The sequence below is a fragment of the Dromaius novaehollandiae genome, chromosome 14, assembly GCF_036370855.1.
Source record: "Dromaius novaehollandiae isolate bDroNov1 chromosome 14, bDroNov1.hap1, whole genome shotgun sequence".
NCBI lineage: Eukaryota > Metazoa > Chordata > Aves > Casuariiformes > Dromaiidae > Dromaius > Dromaius novaehollandiae.
The window spans coordinates 933,560-951,195 of NC_088111.1; the positions used below are offsets into that span (position 1 = coordinate 933,560).

The 17,636-nt window shown below is 58.1% G+C and overlaps 1 protein-coding gene across 3 annotated transcripts; it reads left to right on the forward strand.

Annotated features, from left to right (window-relative positions):
• Positions 1-924: 924 nt before the first annotated feature.
• On the forward strand, positions 925-17,459 carry ERN2 (endoplasmic reticulum to nucleus signaling 2). 3 transcript variants are annotated; one of them, XM_026103999.2, is made up of 22 exons: positions 926-1,082; positions 4,281-4,398; positions 4,754-4,787; positions 5,430-5,502; positions 5,867-5,939; positions 6,265-6,387; positions 6,754-6,855; positions 7,365-7,626; positions 7,930-8,008; positions 8,115-8,265; positions 8,963-9,081; positions 9,328-9,507; positions 9,860-10,109; positions 10,539-10,629; positions 10,920-11,109; positions 11,992-12,091; positions 12,380-12,579; positions 13,551-13,698; positions 14,393-14,520; positions 14,968-15,091; positions 15,325-15,392; positions 15,473-17,459. In XM_026103999.2, exons 1-22 carry the CDS (start codon positions 1,008-1,010, stop codon positions 15,662-15,664), a joined length of 2,880 nt encoding a protein of 959 aa, XP_025959784.2. In that variant the 5' UTR covers positions 926-1,007; the 3' UTR covers positions 15,665-17,459. The 3 variants fall into 3 exon arrangements, with proteins under 3 accessions (XP_064376058.1, XP_025959784.2, XP_064376059.1); XM_064519989.1 differs by lacking the exon at positions 926-1,082 and adding an exon at positions 3,514-3,823; XM_064519988.1 differs by lacking the exons at positions 14,968-15,091; positions 15,325-15,392; positions 15,473-17,459 and adding an exon at positions 14,728-14,943 and having other exon boundaries at positions 925-1,082.
• The last annotated feature ends 177 nt before the right edge of the window (positions 17,460-17,636 follow it).

Genomic DNA, 17,636 nt, shown 5'->3' on the forward strand with positions numbered 1-17,636 from the left:
TAATTGTAGGGGCAATGTAATTACTTACAGGGGAGGGGGCTGTCGAATCCCACAGAAAGTCCCTTTCAGCTCCAGTTTGTCCCTTTGAGAAGAGCTCTTATAAACATCTGTGCCCTATTCTTTCTTCAGATGACTCTAAAGATTATTTAGGTGGGCTGAAGCGCAAGTCTAGCGGGAGGAGAGCTCCGTTCCTCCGAAGCACGGGAGGCAGAGGAAGGCGCTGCCGCAGGACCTGGGTGCTGGGGCCGGGGGCAGCGGGGCAGCCGTGGATCCCATGCCAGAACCGCGGCCAGTGCTGGTGCTGCCCGGTTCTCCGAGGCCGCTGCAGCTCCATGGCTCGACGTCGGGCTGGAGGTAGTGGAAGTTTGTGGTGCTGTTGCACTGGTAATGTGTAACCAACTGCAAGGAATCTTTCTCCGAAGGGTGTTTGGCTGTGCGGGAAAACCAAGGGATGTCCCCCGCCTGCTCACTGCGTGTCTCCCGCAGGAGGAGGACGCTAAATCACGAGATTACGAGTCCTTTTGTTCGTGGAAATCGACGTGGGAAACAAGGGCAAAGCAGGTACTGGCTGTCCCGTGTGTGCCAGCCGTCGGCTTCGCGCACCCGCCGTCGCTCCCAGGCCGACCCCCGCCGCGGCCGGGCCTGCCGGAGCCCTGTCCCGGGAGAGGGGCGGATGGTCCCGCTCCGCATGGGCTGCACCCCTGAGGGCCAGCTGCTGCCGCCGGGGCCGTCCGGCTGCCGCCACTTCGGCGGGGGAAAGACGCTCCCGCAAAGCGGTTTGCAAGCGGAGGGGGAACGACAGCAGCAGTTGGGCCCTTTCCCTTGCTCGCTGCTGTCCCCAAATGCTCCAGCCTCCCCCCCCGCCCCGCGCTGGTCCCTCCTCCGCGGCGGGGCCGGGCCGAGCGCGGAGCCGAGCTTCCAGCGGGGCAGGAAGCGGCGCCCCGGTCCCGCCCCGGGCGGAGACTCGCGGCGAGCAGCGCCGCCGGCCCGGCCCGGCATGTCCGGCCATGGGCAGCGCCCCGCCGCTCCGGCCGCTGCTCCGGCTGCTGCTGCTGCTGCTGCTCCGGCCGCGCCGCACCCAGGTGGGGACCGCGGGGGATCGCCGTGCTCCGTGGGGTGCGGGCGCCCCGCACACGGGGCTCTTGGGGCGCCGGAGCCCCGCGGGGTGCCTGTGCCACGGTGTCTTGCACGCGGGGGTCCCCGTGCCCCGGCGTCTCGCGTGTGCGGTGTGTGTGCACCGGCATCCCGCGCGTGGCTGTGCGGCAGCAGCACCCTGTGCGCAAGGTGCACGTGTGCCGGTGTCCCCGGGTCCGGGTGTCCGGGTCCGGGTGTCCTGCGGGTGTGAGCGTGCCGGGCTGGGCGCTCTGTGGGGTGTGCATGCACCTGAGCGTGCCGCGGGTGTGAGCGCGTGTGCACCAGCGCCCTGCACACAAGCGTGCCGCGGGTGTGAGGACGTGGGCTCGTGCGTGCACGAGCGTGCTGGGGTACGAGCGCACGGGCACAAGTGTGTCGGCGTGAGCCTCCCCGGGAGTGAGCACACGGGCAGGAGCCCCCTGCGCGTGAGCTGAGTGTGCGGGGCCTCGGGCCCCTTCGTGCCCCCTGGACGGGCCCGGCCTCGGCCCCCTCCTCGCCCTCCCGCTGGCAGGGCCACGCGTGTCCCCTCCGGGCAGCGGGATGGCAGTGCCGCGCGTGGCCCGGGGTGCGTTGAGCGGCCGGGGCAGCACGTCCGTGCGTTTCCAGCGGCTCCGCAGCTGCGCGCCGCAAGGGAGAGGCTCGGGCGGCTGATGCTGTGTTTCTGCCTGCGCTCGGAGCCGGGGCCTGCGGTAGCCGTCGTCTTTCCCACCGCCGGAGGAGCGAGCGTTTTCCTCCCGGAAACAACAGCCGAGCTACAGCCATCGGTGCCGCTTGTGCAAACACCACGCTGGCAGCGGTAGGAGCCCCGGGGCTGTCGCGGGAGGGCGACGGCGACGGCAGGTCCCCGAGGCGTGGGACCGGCAGCCGGGCGCCTGGGGCAGCGCTGTGCAGGACCCGGGGCAGCCGGCGCGGGACGCTGAGCGTGAGCGAGCGCAAGAGGAGGGACGGTGGCAGCTCCGGGGATGCCCAGCGGATCCCGCGGCTCGGCGTCGTGCAGGGACGGGGGCGGCAGCCTGGCCCCTGCTTCGGCGCCCGTCACCAAGTAAAGGAGTAACTGCAGAGGGGCTGGGGCAGCTGCGGGGCGCCGGGGGAGGAAGAGCCGAGCCTGTCGTCGCTCTGGCAGCCGCTGGGCTCTGGGCTCTCGGTTCTGTTTCCGCCGCACAGGTGGCCGCGGCTCGAGCTGCGCCGCTGGCCTGGTTTGCCGTCCCGGCGAGGAGGTCCGCTGTCAGCAGTGCCTTCAGCGGACGCGAGCCTCGGCGGCGAGCCCGCCCCGTGCCCAGGGGCAGCAGAGGCACGGTCGTGCTCCTCTTCCTGCCGTGCTGCATCCTGCAGAACCAGCGAGGGCCGGACTCCTCCTGGCCTCGTTCACAAATTAAACGAGAAGAAAAAGGGCTAACGACAGAGAGGGGCACAAAGCAGGCGAGTGGCTGTGGGGGACCTGGTGTGCTCTGCGAGCAGATCCTGCCTAGAGGAGTGTGAGCAGTGGGATAGACCGGGAGAGCAGGCAGCGTGACAGCCATCGGGGTTGTTGTTCATGCTGTTGCAGCCAAGGGAATTTCAGCTGTCAGTGGCTCAGGGGAGAAGGCGTCTCCTCGCCCCGCTGTGCCTTAGCTGGTCTGCTCTCGCCACCAGTTTCTGCTCGGCAGCCGGGCGCGTGCTCACGCGTGACGGATCTGCTTGGCAGGGGCTGTTGGCCGGTTCCTGCTCTTTAATCTGGCCACATCCCCCGGCCGAGCTCGCTGCCGAGTTTGTGTTCGAGGCCTTGGTAAGCAGGAGGTGAGGGGGCTGCGAGGGAGAGCGCGCGGGGCCCGGGGGACGTGCGCTGGCCAGCGTGGCCCCACGGGCACCGAGGCGGCGTGGGGCTGGCTGCTCTCCCTGCCCGGGACCCTGGAGGTGGCCGGGGCAAGGCGCAGGTCGCTCCCTGCCACCGCCCTTCTCCTCCTTCCGAGGAAGGTGGCGCGGAGCAGTGCCGTCCCCCGCCGTGGGGCAGGTGGCTCAGGATGAACCCGCGTGCGCGGAGCGGGGCCGGCTCCCGGGCCGCATCCTGCCCTGGCCGCGGACCAACGGGGCGTTGGGGCATCGCTCTGACTCCTGGGCGTCAGGAGCGAACACGTCGCCCTCGCCTCTTCCTGAAGCCGCTCTGTCCCCCGCCGCTGTTTGCCTGCCGCTGCCCTGTTTGCCGACGGGGCGAGGCCGCGGCGTTTGAGCACACAGTGAGCTGGCGTTTGCAGTACGAGCGGCGCGTGCGGAAGTGGCCAGCTCCCTTTCCGTGGTGCCTTGGTGATTAGCGTCTCAGCATCAGGGTGCCTGAAATCCGTAGCTTTGATAGTATCGGCTGCATTTCTGGCGTGAAAACTCACCCAACTAGTTTGCTGCTGGAAGGAGCCCGCGGGGGAGCCGCTCGTGTCACCTCTTAGGCACCCAGCAGCTGGTCCCCGGGCGGTGGGAGAGGGCAGAGGCAGGTAGTGCGACCTGTGACGCCAAGGAACGAGGGACTGCGGCCGACTCGGAGTGTTGTGGCGGTGCTGCTTGCTGCGAGCACAGCAAACGACGCCGGTGCTCCTCGCCACTGATTCATGAAATACAGCAGCTTTGGACAGCAGCTGGCAGATGTGGTTCTTCCGTTGTCCCGTGTCAGTGAAGCTGAAGGAACATGCAGATGCATTACTCTGCTCTGTTGAGAAACCCAGTACGAAAGGTTTTCTTAACTGCTGTTTAAGACTGTGCTTTTCCCATTCGTTTCATTTGCAGAATTACTTGAAAAGTTTCCAGTGGGGGTTTGGAATCCTGTGTACAAAAATTGAAGCTCCCGATGAGAGACCTGTTTTTCTTGTTATCTCTGTTACCTTTTTGCGCAGCCTCTGTCTGTGGATCACAGATTGAAACCTGCAGGTTCCACAACGAAAAACAAGAGCATTCTGTGTTTTGATTCTTGTATGAATCTGTCTTGAAATAAACTCTTCTCCCTCCAAGTCTTGGCCCGCTTGGGACCAAAAAGGACCTTTGGGTTTTTTCCCTGCTGTATGTTGTTGTGAAGAACCTAGTGAGTGACGTGAGGGTTGGTGAGCTGTGTTAAATGGCGCAGGCAGTGGGGGCTTGTCCCCAGGTCTGTCTCTGTTCTCTGAGTACCCCATTTCTGTCCATAGTGTCTCAGTGGCAGTGCTGTGACTGTCCCAGAAACACTGCTCTTCGTCTCCACTCTTGATGGAAACCTTCATGCTGTGAGTAAGAGTACGGGTGACATCAAGTGGACCCTGAAGGATGGTGAGTAGCAACCCAGAAGGGTGGTTTTTTGTAGTCTAGGTCCCTGGGTTTGTCACTAGCTGTGGGGGGGTTGGAGATGCACCCTCCAGCTTCGATCGCGCTGAAAGTGCTCTCAGCAGCCAATTTCTCCAGACGCTGGGGAAGGCTTGTGCTAGCCCCAGAGCCTGCTGTTTTCGGAGGAGCGTGTTTACCATGGGCCAGATCCACACCGCCAGCAGCGGCTATTCTGGGTCTGAAATGCAAATAGGTGCTGAACTGAACATGCCACCGCATGACTGCAAATGGTAAATGCTGCCACACTGTCCCCTTTTGCAGGGAGAAACTGCTGACGTATATGTTTCACTCTCTTTTTCAGATCCTATTCTGCAGGTGCCAGTTTATGTTGCAGAGTAAGTGTTGTTTCCCCTGGATGGAGTGCCCCTTGCAGGAAAGGTGGTTGTTTATCAGCCTTACAATGTGTGCAGAAGGCATTTGGAGATGCTGGAGATTCCCTGATCAACCCACAGATTCAAAACAAGAAAGTGGAACCTCACCAAAATTAACCGTCTAGCCCGTGCTATCGCATTCTCTCAAACCCTGCTCTGTGCTAGCACGTCATGCGTCGCGATACGGGAATAGCTGCTTCCTCCTGCTGAACGCGTAGCCTTGCTGCAGACAGAGCAGAAGCTCTCAGTGCCACCACACAAAAGTGTAGGAGAGAAATTGAGGAGAATCCCTATGTCTATTTAGAACTGCAGGGGGAAACCAGGGAAGCAGAGCGCTCCTTTGAGATGATGGGCAGAGGCACCAAATCTGCCCGGCCCCAGGTAGACGCAGAGCGGCTGTGTGGGAGTTACTGTGTCAAGCCAGACCGGGGGTTCAGCTCACACCAAATCCAGTGCTAGAGATTTCCAGGAAAGGTTAAACGCTGTGGTGAATCGCCCTGGAACAAACTGCTGAGGGTTCCTTACTGCATCTCCTACTTAGCCGCTGGCAGGTGCCCACAAGTAGGGAACAGCTCCCATTTCATTCCGCTTTCTCCTCCTTTCCAGACCGGCGTTTCTTCCGGACCCCAATGATGGCAGCCTGTACATCCTGGGAGGAAAAAACAAAGAAGGCCTGATGGTCAGTGCGGCTGTGGGAAGGGCGTCGTGCATCCTGCCCTCATCCCGCTGGCTTCGCGGGGCTGGCACGGACAGGGCAGAGCTGCTGCACGGGGCAGACCCAGGAGTTCAGATCGCTCCTGCTTGTCCTTGGCACCTTGAAGATGTCTGCCAAGTGGTGTGGGGCAAATATAGCCGGGTCCTTTCCTTCCCCATCACCCCAGCCTGCTTTGGGGTTGACCAGTGAAAGCAGGCAGGGAGGAGGGGACATTCCCGGGCGTATCTGTCCTTCCCAGCCTGTTTCTGGAGGCAGCGAGGCCGCTCTTTACGGAGCCGGTTCTCTGGCACTGTTGCCACTCACAGGCCGCCGTGCTCCTCCGTTACAGAAGCTGCCGTTCACCATCCCAGAGCTGGTCCAGTCCTCGCCGTGTCGCAGTTCGGACGGTGTCCTCTACACAGGTATGAGGGACCTCTCCCTGTGGGAGAGATCAGCCGCTTTGCCCGGGGCCCATGGTTCAATGGGGGGTCATTCATGCCCGAGAGACACAGGTGGGCTCTGACCCGAGGCATGGATGCTCTAGGCCTGTGTGGAGTCTGCAGGGATGGGTCTGACCCGGGGCTGAGTGGAGGAAGAAGTGCTGCGAGACGCAGAGAGGGACGGGCTGGACGGGGACCGCGTGGAAAAGGTGTCTCTGGAGGGAGCGAGATGGGGAGGAAACCTGGCTTTCAGGGGAAGGGCAGCAGGGCTGTGGAGACTTAAGGAAAAATGTATTTTCATTCCCAGGGAAGAAGCTGGACACCTGGTTCATCGTGGACCCCAAGTCAGGAGAGAAGCAGACCACTCTCTCAACAGAGGCCTGGGACGGCCTGTGCCCTTCAAGTCCCCTGCTCTACATCGGCCGGACCCGTAAGCCAGGACTGTTTATCTGTCTGGTCCCAAGAACAGGGTGCTGGGCTGTCCCGCCTGCCTTGCTGTCAGATGAGGGTCTGCATAAAGCCTGCTGCTAGGGAAAGGCTCTGCTGTCCCTTTGGAAACCGTGGGGAGCGGAGCGTTCGGTTTCTCCCGCAGCACGCTCTCCTCTCAGGCATTGCAATACTGATGGGTCAGTGCTTCCCGCAAGTGCTGCGGCTGTCTCCGCGCCGGGATAGGTAGCAGGGTCCTCCGTGTTTCTTCTTGCTCCCCAGTCCCTCCCTTTCCAAAGGCACTCGCCGCCCCCGGGGCGGTGCCGTGAACGCCAGCGCAGTGACCTCGCTGCTTTTCCCTGATCCCCAGAGTACGTCATCACCATGTACGACACCAAGTCGCGGGAGCTGCGCTGGAACGCTACCTACTCGGGTTACTCAGCCCCGCTCTGCGAGGAGTCGTACCGCTACAGTGAGTCGCCGCAGCCAGCTCCCCCCCGGCCCCAGCGCCCCGCGGGGTGGGCGCGCTCCCGGGGCTCGGTGCCTGGGCCGGGAGACTCCAAATCGGTGCTTTACTGGGGAAAAAGCCGCTGTGCTGGCCCTGCCTGGCCTGGCCTTGCCTGACGGGCGGAGGTGGGACACAGCACTAGGGCGAGCAGTACGTATCTCGCTCAAACACGGCCAGCCCTCCGCGGCTTGAGGATGGTTACCTGCTTACCTTGAAGACATCCCTGGGGATGCAGAGGATTTGCAGGATGGGATAGGATCTCCCCCAACTGCTCTGGGGTTTCGCTGAGGAGTTCACATGTGGTGCAGGCGTGTTGTCTGCCAGCGGTCCAGCAAAGAGCTCTTGCATGAACAGAGCATTAAAAGCAGCCCTAGCCTAACTGAAGGCCACAGGACCGACACGACGTGGAGAAAGGGGATAACGCCCCACAGTCGGTGCGGCTGCGTTACCTCCCTCCCTCTGTCTCTGGCTAGAAATGGCACACTTTGCCTCAAGCGGAGATGGCCTGGTGGTGACGTTGGACAAGGAAAGCGGGGAGGTCCTGTGGGCGCAGAACTATGGCTCTCCCGTCGTGGGCATCTACGTGTGGCATCAAGACAGCCTCCGCCGCGTCCCCCACCTCAACGTGGCCATGGAGACGCTGCGCTACCTGACCTTCCACTCTCAGGACATCCGCCTCATCAAGTGGAACTACCAGTCAATGAAGGACTTCACCGCCACCAAGACCCAGCTGCTGTATGTGACTCGGGACCCTCCGGCCTGGGTGGAGAGGTGGCTCCCGTCCCTGTGGGGTGGCTTGAGGCGGGCAGTGGGGGCCGGCAGCACTGCAGTCCTGGAACAGGAGACAGTAACTAGGGTTGGAGTTTGGTCTAAGAGCACTTGCCTTTACAGCCATCGTGAGCCTGAGCAGGGGCTGGCTGAGGATGTGGGATGTCAGTGGGTCCTGGCTGTGGCAGCGTGCTGCATTTACAGTGCTTGCTGCTCACGCACTCCAGAGAAAGACAGCCTCCAGAGTGATGCTGTTTCCCGGCATTGCAGGCCAACGCTCTATGTGGGGAAGTATGCAGCCAGCTTCTACGCCTTGACCTCCCTGGTCCATGACAGTGTGGCTCTGGTGGTGAGTGTCCTCTCTGGTCCCACGAATGCTCCCCATTTCAGGGTGAGCCAATGAATGTGCTATGTCTTGACTTCTTAGTATTTCATTAACTGTCTGATCCCTTTAGCCGCGGGGGATCACGCTGGCTAGGATTGATGGCCCGACTACGGATGATGTGACGATGAGAGAGTCCGGCGAGTGTGAGATCACACCCAGCACAGATGTCAAGTACCCCCAGGGCAGCATCACTTCACTCCACAACCAGTGGCTCCTAATAGGTGCGGACCCACAACAGGGCATCGCTTTCCCTACATCCTCACTCTCTGAGACTGTCCTCATGAGAGGGAGCCAGAGCTATGGGTGTTTTTTAGTGTGGCAGGGTAACCTGCTTTGCCCAGTGGTTTAAAAAGGATTGAGGCTGTGATTCACCCTCAAAGACTGTGATGACTCTGGCTTGGGTCTCATTCCAGCATGTCCTTCACCTTTTCCTAGAACAGGCTGTCAGCATGGGTGGGTGGGCAAGGGCGCTTTGAAATAAGGCTCACAATTACTCGTGCTAACGAATGTGATACTGCATATTGAGTTGTGCACACAGGCGGTGGATTCATTGGCTTGCCCCGTGATTGCTCTCATGTACGATGGCAGGAGATGCCATGGCGCACTGACACGCTTGAAAAATCGAGCTGGTCTCAGGGTAGCTGTATGGGGAGGCAAAAAGAGCGGGGCCAGGTCCTCCACTGTGTGCTAAGAGGAGACGACCTTGTCCTGTGCCATTCTCCATTGGTTACTGCTTCCCTTAGGTCCTTGTCTCCAGGGACGGAGCTCTGGCATGTTTCACGTTTCCCATCGAAACAGGCACCCCTTCTGCATGAGAGCCCAAGCTGTTACGTGAGCCTGCTTTGGCGTTGCAGAGATGACCGGACTGAAGCTGTGACCACAGCTCGGTTGACTGTTCTCTTTTTCCTCCCACCACAGGGCACCATGAGCTGCCTCCTGTGGTCCACACGACAATGCTAAGAGCCTTTCCAGAGAACCTGAGGAAGACAACAGAAACCATAATTCCCAAGAGTTCTGCCAGGGCTGTGTTTGATGACGTGAGTGCTAGAGGTCCGGCGGGTCACTGCTCTGAAGTGGGGGGACCTTGGAAAATGTTGGTTTGCAGAAGGGACCCGGTCAGCCAGGGTGGGAGGATGTGTCCCAGCATGTGGGCTAGCATGAAGAGGGAGGTCCTGCGTGCAGAGCTGAAGCGGAGAAGGAGAACTGCTGGGAAGAAGCCCCAAGCACTAAACGCCCAGAGGTCCCTGCTGGTGTAACCCAAGCGTCTGGGTGTGTGTTTGCAGTATCTGACCACAAGCAGCGTGGAAGACCCGGCTATGAGGAGCAACGACAGGCAGTTTCAGTCGGATTCCACCCAGGGAGAGCAAGTGGACGTCTACCCAGAGTCCAGCAGCTGGGACATCATGATGGCAGGAGTCTGCGCAGTCCTGCTGGGTGGGGGGATCCTGTTCCTCGTTCTGACGGTGAGTGATTGCTCCTTTTCTCTCTGGCACTTTGGCCTGGCTGGTAAAGCAACTGCCTGCTGCAGAAATGCCACTGTTCGAAGGGCTGGAAACTCCCTTTGGTTCTTTTGTCTTTGCGGCACAAGCAACACGGTGTTGTGAGCAGCAGCACAGCTCCTACGCTGTCTCATGTGTACTCATAGTCATGAACTGAAACTGCGTGCAGCTTTCTACCCCCCACCCCAGGTGCGTAGCCGGCTGAGCAGGGGAAAGAAGTGCCCACAGAACTGCCTGTGTCCAAGCCGTGCAGTGCCCTGGCTTCTCATCTGCTGCGATACGAGGAGCTGAGAGACTTTTGTTGTTTGTGTTCCAGAAACTGCAAAAGCAACACGAGGCACAGCAACAGCAGCTGGAGAAGCAAATTCAGCTCTTACAGCAGCAACAGGAGATGCTGTTCCCAGGTCGGGTCTCTGGAGAGAGTGTCCCTGCAGACCCCGAGGAGCTGGCTGTGACCCAGGGAAGTGCTTCACAGCTGTCACAGGGCTCTGGCCCATCCTCCTACCTGAAGGACCTGCTTAATGGGGTGGTCAGCCAGGGTCCAGCTGTCCGGGGGGCTGCTGAAGGTGTGTGCTGGTGAGAACAGGGAAGGTGCACGGGGGGCTCTGCCCTGTAGGCCAGAAACTCCTTGCTTGTGGGAATGTCTATGTCCTTCTCCACGATTTGGAAGAAATAGATAAAAATCTATCAGAAATAGATGAAAATCTATCAGAAAAATAAATCCAAGATTTTGAGGCACACAGAGACTGAGAAGGGGTTGGACAGATGTTGTCATCCAAAGTAGGAGCAGAGATGCCCTGCGGATAAGAGGGCTGAACCTCAGCTGAGGGGGAGGAGATGCAAGACCTGGTGCTGGATAAGCATGGGCTACAAAAGCAATTGCAGGAAGAACAGGGCCCAAGAAAGGACCAGGTGGTAAAAAACTGGATGTCCTTGATATGACACTAATACTCAGAGGTTGAAGGATGGCTGGTGACGTCAGTCTTCCTCTGCAGATGCAGGACCAGATGTGATTGTGATTGGGAAAATTTCTTTCAACCCCAAGGATGTGCTGGGCCATGGAGCTGGAGGAACCTTTGTCTTCAGGTGGGTAGCACCCTGGGACGCCCTCCCTTTTGCTAAGGCCAGGCCTGGCTCAGAAGAGGAGACTACTCCTCTCTCTGTTTCCACTTAGAAGCCACAGTTCTAGCACTGGGGCAGGTTCCTTCCCTGATAGGGTGCAGTTGGTTCAGAGGCTTTTGTGAACAGGTTTCCAAGCTCCCCTTCTTAGCTTCTGGCATTGGCCAGAGCCTTGCTAGGCTGTAAGTCTGCAGGGCTGCGCTCTGCTGTATCCAGTGAGGGCTGTGCATGGACGCTGCTGTCAACTCTCCACGCAGGGGACAGTTTGATGGCCGGAACGTGGCTGTTAAGCGCCTTCTGCCCGAGTGTTTCCATCTTGTGGACCGCGAGGTCCAGCTGCTCCGGGAGTCGGATGAGCACCCCCATGTCGTACGATATTTCTGCACCGAGAAGGACAAGCAATTCCATTATATCGCCATTGAGCTCTGCTCTGCCACGTTGCAGGAGGTGAGCCCGTAGCCCCTTTCCCTGCCTGGGTGCTTGCAGAGCAGGGTCATCCACGTGCAGCTACCGCAGGTTAGCTGTTAATTAACCCTTCATGTCTCCATCCCTGTATTTGCAGGGAGTCCCCAGGGGAATGCATCGTTTCATTTGTCCCATTAGTGAGGTCCTAGCCGGCAATATTCTTGCAGGAGCAGAGTACTCTCTCTGCATGTATGAGAGCAGCGTTGTCAGCCACAGTTCCTGCATCTGGAGCCCTGTTGGAGGTTCCCGGAGTGCCCTGCTCTGTACCTGTTTCTCCACAGGTCAGAGGGCGTAGTGGTTAGACCTTGCATGGACAGGCTGCAGGGTACTTTGGAGGTGCAGAGAACGTGGTGGTAGTACTACTGCCTTATGAACCAAGCCCCTGTCTTTGTTCCGTTCCTGATTTTCCCTTTCAGGAGGCGGCAGGGCAGCAACATGCTTCTTTGCACCATTTGGGGCAGTTGTTCCCTGTTCCCTTCTGGGTGACCTCAGAGGGGGGAGCAGCTTCTGGTCCATCATCCTGGTGCTGCACCCCAGTGCGGGGCTAGCTGGGTCCCGGCTAGTTGGACAGCGTGTTGGGATTGGAAGAGTAAAGCAGGAGCGTTGCTGAGGCTATGGAGATCTAAGGACACAAGTGAGAGCAGGTTTGGAGCAGAGGGAGCATATGGCACCTGGCAGACCCGAAAATGGCAAGTTAGCCTTGGGGACACAAATGGCCTCTGAATGGGCTCGTACAGCCGAAAGCTCATCTCCTTCCAGCTCTATCAGCCTAGTGAGAGGGCTCTCTCCTGACAAGCCTTGCCTTGACGGCTACCATAAATCAGACCTCAGTTCCTATTTCTTTCTCCCCCTGTCTGGTTCCAGTACGTGGAGAGCCCTGGCTTCAATCGTCGGAGCCTGGATCCGGTGTCTCTCCTGCATCAGACCACGTCAGGCCTGGCACACCTGCACTCGCTCAACATTGGTAAGAGCGCAGCGTCCCCTGCGTTCATCCGTATGCCTCGAGCTTGAGGGCAACATGTTCAGCTGGGCAAATTCAGTTTTAGGGAGCTCCTGTCTTCAGCCCAAGAGTTTTGTGCTGTGAGATTCAAACCAGTAGCTGCCAGGTGTGGAGGCAGCTCGCGGGTTTCTGGGCTGTGGCATACTGGGAGACATGCACTAGCCCTGTTAGTCATGACAGCACCAATCCTTGGTTCAGTCCTGCAGCTGCAGGGTGACGTTTGAGGGTAACATTGTGAACTGCCTCTTTCAGTTCATCGTGACCTGAAACCCTGCAATATCCTCATCTCCGTCCCAAATAGCCGTGGGCAGATCCGAGCCGTTATCTCTGACTTTGGCCTGTGCAAGAAGCTTCATGGGGGACGACACAGCTTCAGCCTCCACTCTGGGATTCCTGGCACTGAGGGATGGATTGCACCTGAGTTGCTGCAGGAGGCCCCGAAGGAAAACCCTGTCAGTGAGCCGTGACTGGCGATGCCAGTCCTGCTTATTGTGCTTGTAACCCTTTTTTTGCAGAGTCCTCCTCACTTGCAGCAGCCTCCTGGTGTGCTGCTAAAATCCTCAATTAAGACAAAAGTCCTAAGAGTAAAAGCCAGTCCAAATGCAGAACATGAGTAGTCAGCACCAGCATCTCCCTAATCAGCAATTACTTATTGCTTTCCTGTCCCTTGCGGGGCAGCCGTTCCCAACAAAAGGCAGAGTCCAATGCCTGGTGTCCCGGTAGACCTGGAGCCAGTGTCACATCCACTCTGACATATCTGCAAAAGCAGATGGATCTCAGCAAAAGCTGAGTGTTCCTGGGTATGTGGCTCGCCAGCAACATGACCGCTGGATGCCTGGGGTAGTGGCCAGATGTGTTCAGTGCAGGTCTTCTCATCTGGCTGTAGTGCTTGGAAATTTGGGGTAGGGAGGTGGGAGGGGGCCGTGGGAACTGGCTCCCTGCGAAGGTTATTCATTCTGCTCATCTGTTAAACCCAGGGTATCTTGTTTCTGCTGGAAGCCAGTTGCTGTGCTGGGGGTTGGGAACAAGCTTCATATAACCTTGTACTGGGATTAGTTTGCACGGATTTTTAAGACACTAGCAGCCCTCAGGTGTTCATCTAGCAGTGAAGTCCTGACTTCTGTTCGTGCCCCTGAAAACCTCTTTCCTGATCAGGACCTGATGCGATAGAGTGTTTCACAGATTTAGAGGGAAACAGTCCCTGCTGCAGGAAGTGTGGGCAGGCGGGAGCCCTTGTGCAATACATTTCTCAGCAGTTTTGCATTTACCAAAGACGACTCTGAAGTGTTGTCCCTGAGTTACTTCCTAGCTAAAGCTTCAGCCAACAACCAAGCGTTCACATGTAAGAATGCAAAGTGGGAAGGTAAAAACATTTCTTTGCCCCTTGCTGCGGGGGTCCCATCTCCCTGTTTGTGTTTTGCAGACATGTGCCGTGGACATCTTCTCGGCCGGGTGTGTCTTCTACTACGTGGTGTCAGGAGGAAAGCATCCGTTTGGGGACAGCTTACGGCGACAGGCCAACATACTGTCAGGCACTTACCAGCTGGCCTGTCTGCAGGAGGATGCTCATGGTAAGGGCCCTTCCCCAGAGGCGTATAAACGCATGTGAGTCCCCCAGCATCGGAAGACCTGGGTAGAGTAGTAATGACACAATGATCTGCTCCTTCTGTGACCCCTGCTTTTTGCAGCTGTCAGGCTGTGTTGCATATGTTGACTCACTCTTGCCTTACAATTCTCAGAAGGTAAATCAGCGTCATTAATTCTGTTTGGTGGAAAAGAAGCTTAGACCAGAGCAGTGAGATGACTTACCGTAGTCGCAGAGGAAGCTAGCGACAAGGTGGATCCTCTGGATCTTTGTGCTTCAGCCATAGGACCAGCCTTTCAGATGCGCTGCAGAGAGAAGGAACAAAATCTTTAGGGTCTTGTAGCCATTCACCCAGTCCCTGCGTTTTAATCTGCATCCAGGCTTGTCATAAATGCCTCAATCAGCCAGCTTCCACCACTCTTTTTTAGATGATCCCATGGCTTCCCAGGCCTATTGCAACTTGTTCCATTGCCCCAGTTCACACAGAGGGAGAGGAGTTAATGGTGGGTTTTGGTATTCAGAAATAGTAGGACAAGTTTGGTTTCGTTTCATTATAGTGCTGCAGTGCTTAGAAACGCTGTGTGCCATGGCTTGCAGTAAGAGCCCTGAACCAAGATGTGTGTAGCTCCCTGTCCTCCTCGGGGGAATTAGTTCTCTATTTCGTTTGTTTTGCATACAAGACAAGGTTGTTGCAAGAGAGCTGATTGCAGCGATGATCAGCGGTGAGCCCCAGAAGCGGCCCTCAGCCCCGGCGGTCCTTATGCACCCCTTCTTCTGGAGTCAGGAGAGGCAGCTGCAGTTCTTCCAGGTGAGAACTCTCCGGCCAACCAGGTAGTGCATTTAACTGGGATCTAAGCATGACTGATGTAGTGCAGTCTTTCTGAATCTGCGGGTGGTCTGAGAAAAGTGCCGAAAACAGCCATATTTAGCTCAATATGCTCATTCTGAGCTAGTTTTGCAAGGTGGGAGACTGCCGCTCGCCCTGAGTTTGAGGCCAGGGCCCTTTTTCCTGTAGAAAAACCCATTTCAAAGCCATCTCACCTGGAAGGAGACTCTATCTGCAAGCGGCTGGGTTCGGTGTGGCCTGTTTGCCACCGACCGTTTCGGCGGTCCCAGCCCGCGGACTGCGCACATGAGTCTCCCCGGGAGCCGGCTGCGTGTCCCGCTGCCTCCCTGCCCACGGCCCTGTTCCCCGGTGGCGAGCGGGGTTGCCCCGCGCGGGTGACGCTCCCGTGACCGGCTCTTTGGCCCGCAGGACGTCAGCGACCGCATCGAGAAGGAGCCCGCCGAGGGGCCCATCGTCTCGGCCCTGGAGGCAGGGGCGCGGGCGGTCGTGCGGGTGAACTGGCGAATGCACATCTCCCTCCCGCTGCAGACAGGTAAAAGCTCACGTCCGGGCTCGCCGCTGGTCCCTGAACCCGGGGTCTCGGAGCCAGAGAAACGGAGCTTTCCAGGTCTTCCCCATGCGGGGGAAGCTTACCGGCTTCCCCGTGCGGCACTGGCTCCCATCAGCGCGTATTGCCCCGGGAGCTGTTGCAGCTGCGGCGTCCCTACGCGTCGTCTCAAAGCCGCTTCTCGCGGCCGCTGATCGCGGCTCTCCTGCCGTTTCCAGACCTGAGGAGGTTCCGGACGTACAAGGGCAGCTCGGTGCGCGACCTCCTGAGGGCCATGAGGAACAAGGTACTGCCGCCGTCCCGCACCGGGGTCCCCGGCTCCGGGCACGCGCGGCGCCGTCCCTGACTTCGCTGTCTCCCCTGCAGAAGCATCACTACCACGAGCTGCCCGTGGACGTGCAGGAGGCCCTGGGGTCGGTCCCCGACGGCTTCGTTCGGTACTTCACCTCTCGCTTCCCCCAGCTGCTGCTCCACACGCACAGAGCCATGCGGGTCTGCGCCCGCGAGCGGCTCTTCCGCTCCTACTACTGCCCGGAGTCGGGGGACGACGGGCGCTGAGCGGGACGCCGCGCCGGGGAGAGCGCTCGCACTCAGAGGCTGCTGCAGCCGCCCGGGGCCTGGGCATCGCAGGGGTCCCCGCGGGATGGGGTCAGCCCGTGCGTGGCTCCCGTTTAGCCTGTTAAAGCAGAGGCTTCTGGAGCACTTTCCCTTCCAGGCTCACGTTGGCAGGAATTAGCTAGAGCTTCGGCTGCCTTGTCTGCTGCCCTGGCGGGGACGAGAGCCCCTCGCTCCCTGACCTGCCCGTGTCTGTAGACACTTGCACCAGCTCTTGGGGAAGGTCTCTGCCCCCGGGAGCTCTCTTTGGGGCCTGCGTGTGGCTCTCGGGGAGCCCGTGTACCCGTTTTGGGGAAAACAGGAACTCTGGACTGGGGCAGTGTCTTCTGAGACAAAACTGCCGCTGTCCGTGACACTCGCGGTACATCAGCTCTTCCCGTGCTGTGCAGACTGCCGGTACCAGTGCAATCGCTGGAGCACGGGGCAAACCCGGCACTTGCCAGCCCTTCAGCAGCCCAGTGCTGTAACTAGTCCTCTGGGCTCCCTGGCTTCTCTCTTCCCTGCGTACAGCAGCGAGCCGCTGAGCAGGCCGGGGTGACGCGGGCACGCAGGACTGGGAGTGATTGCCCAGTGTGCCCCACAGTTACGGGAAGCACAGTCCAAAAGAAGTGATCGTAGTTTGCAGTTGGACTGTTTCATTTTGGCTCTCCTGAACCCAGGAGCAGCCATCTGGGCCTCTGCCTTTGCAGGCTCTTGTTCAAATTCAGTAGCCTTAAGGCCCTGCCTTGTGTCTGAGAATTAAGAAAAAAAAAAAAAAAAAAAAAAAAAAAAAAAAAAAAAACCTCTGCCACAGACATGGTGTTCTGAAAAGTCGGGGGAAAAAAAAAAAAAATCTCAGACTGTTGCAGTTTTCTTGAGAATAGCTGAATGACTGTTGCAGCTTGAATGCTGGGCTGATGCCTGGAACCTGCTGACTGTTCCTCAGGAGATGCAGCGAGCTTTGGTCCTGTGGTTCCCTCCCATGCCACATTCCTGTGGAAGGTGTGATTTGATTGTGTGTTTAATATGCAAATGCTAATGGAAGCACTATTATGATAGTTTTGACACTGGATATGGCACTTCATCCCAGCTGGGGGGGGGGGGGGGTGGTGCTGAGGCAAATTGGGTCAGCTTTTAGCATCCAGCCTTAGGGCTTTGGACCTGCTATTTGCATCTGCCTCTGCTTGCATCAGGCCTGCTAATGGCAAAGTGCAGCCAGCCCTGGAGGCAGGCGCTGGGCTTTCCAGTGCAATCCCAATAACAAAGCCTTTTTTTTTTTTTTTTTTTTTTTTCCTAATCTCAAATGGGCTGAGAAAAAGGATTTCACCCTTTCACCCATGCAGCTGGAGCCAGCACACTGGGCAGAGAGGGGGAAATGCTTCTGTGCAAAGGCAGGACACGAGCCCAGGCATTCGCTCAGGTCGATGCCTTACCCTGAAGGCTGCACCATGCACCTGAGAGCAGCACTGCCTTCCGACAGAGACAGTTGCCACAGATGCAAGAGTGAGGAGGCAGCCTCAGGCCCCCTGCACCACGCTACCTCTCAGCTGCTGTAGCTGACCCTGCCTGACCGCCCCTTTGCAATACTTCTCTCTGCAGTAGCAATCATTTTGTAGAGTCTTGATTCCACTTTGTGCTGGGGTATGGGGTTCTGTTACACTGGCAACAGCCAGTTTGTATGTGGTTTGTTCTGTATGGTCTACAACATTTTATATAAAATGGTTAAAAAAATAGAAATAAATAAAACTAAGTGATCTTGTCCCAGCAGTCAGCAATGGTTGGAGAAAACCTGAACTGTCCCACCCACTTCCTGCTGAGCTACCCCAACTCTGTGATTAGTTTCATTGTCACCTTTTAAACATATTTGAGATTAGGGCAGAAGTGATCACTGCAGGGCTGTTGCTATAATAGAGCTTCTCAAACAGTGGGAGGAGAA

Coding starts and splice junctions, on each gene's coding strand:
- ERN2 (XM_026103999.2), top strand. CDS start 1,008: ATGGGCAGCGCCCCGCCGCTCCGGCCGCTGCTCCGGCTGCTGCTGCTG. Junction 6,856..7,364: donor CGAGGAGTCGTACCGCTACA/GTGAGTCGCCGC, acceptor GTCTCTGGCTAG/AAATGGCACACTTTGCCTCA. Junction 15,092..15,324: donor CTCCCTCCCGCTGCAGACAG/GTAAAAGCTCAC, acceptor TGCCGTTTCCAG/ACCTGAGGAGGTTCCGGACG.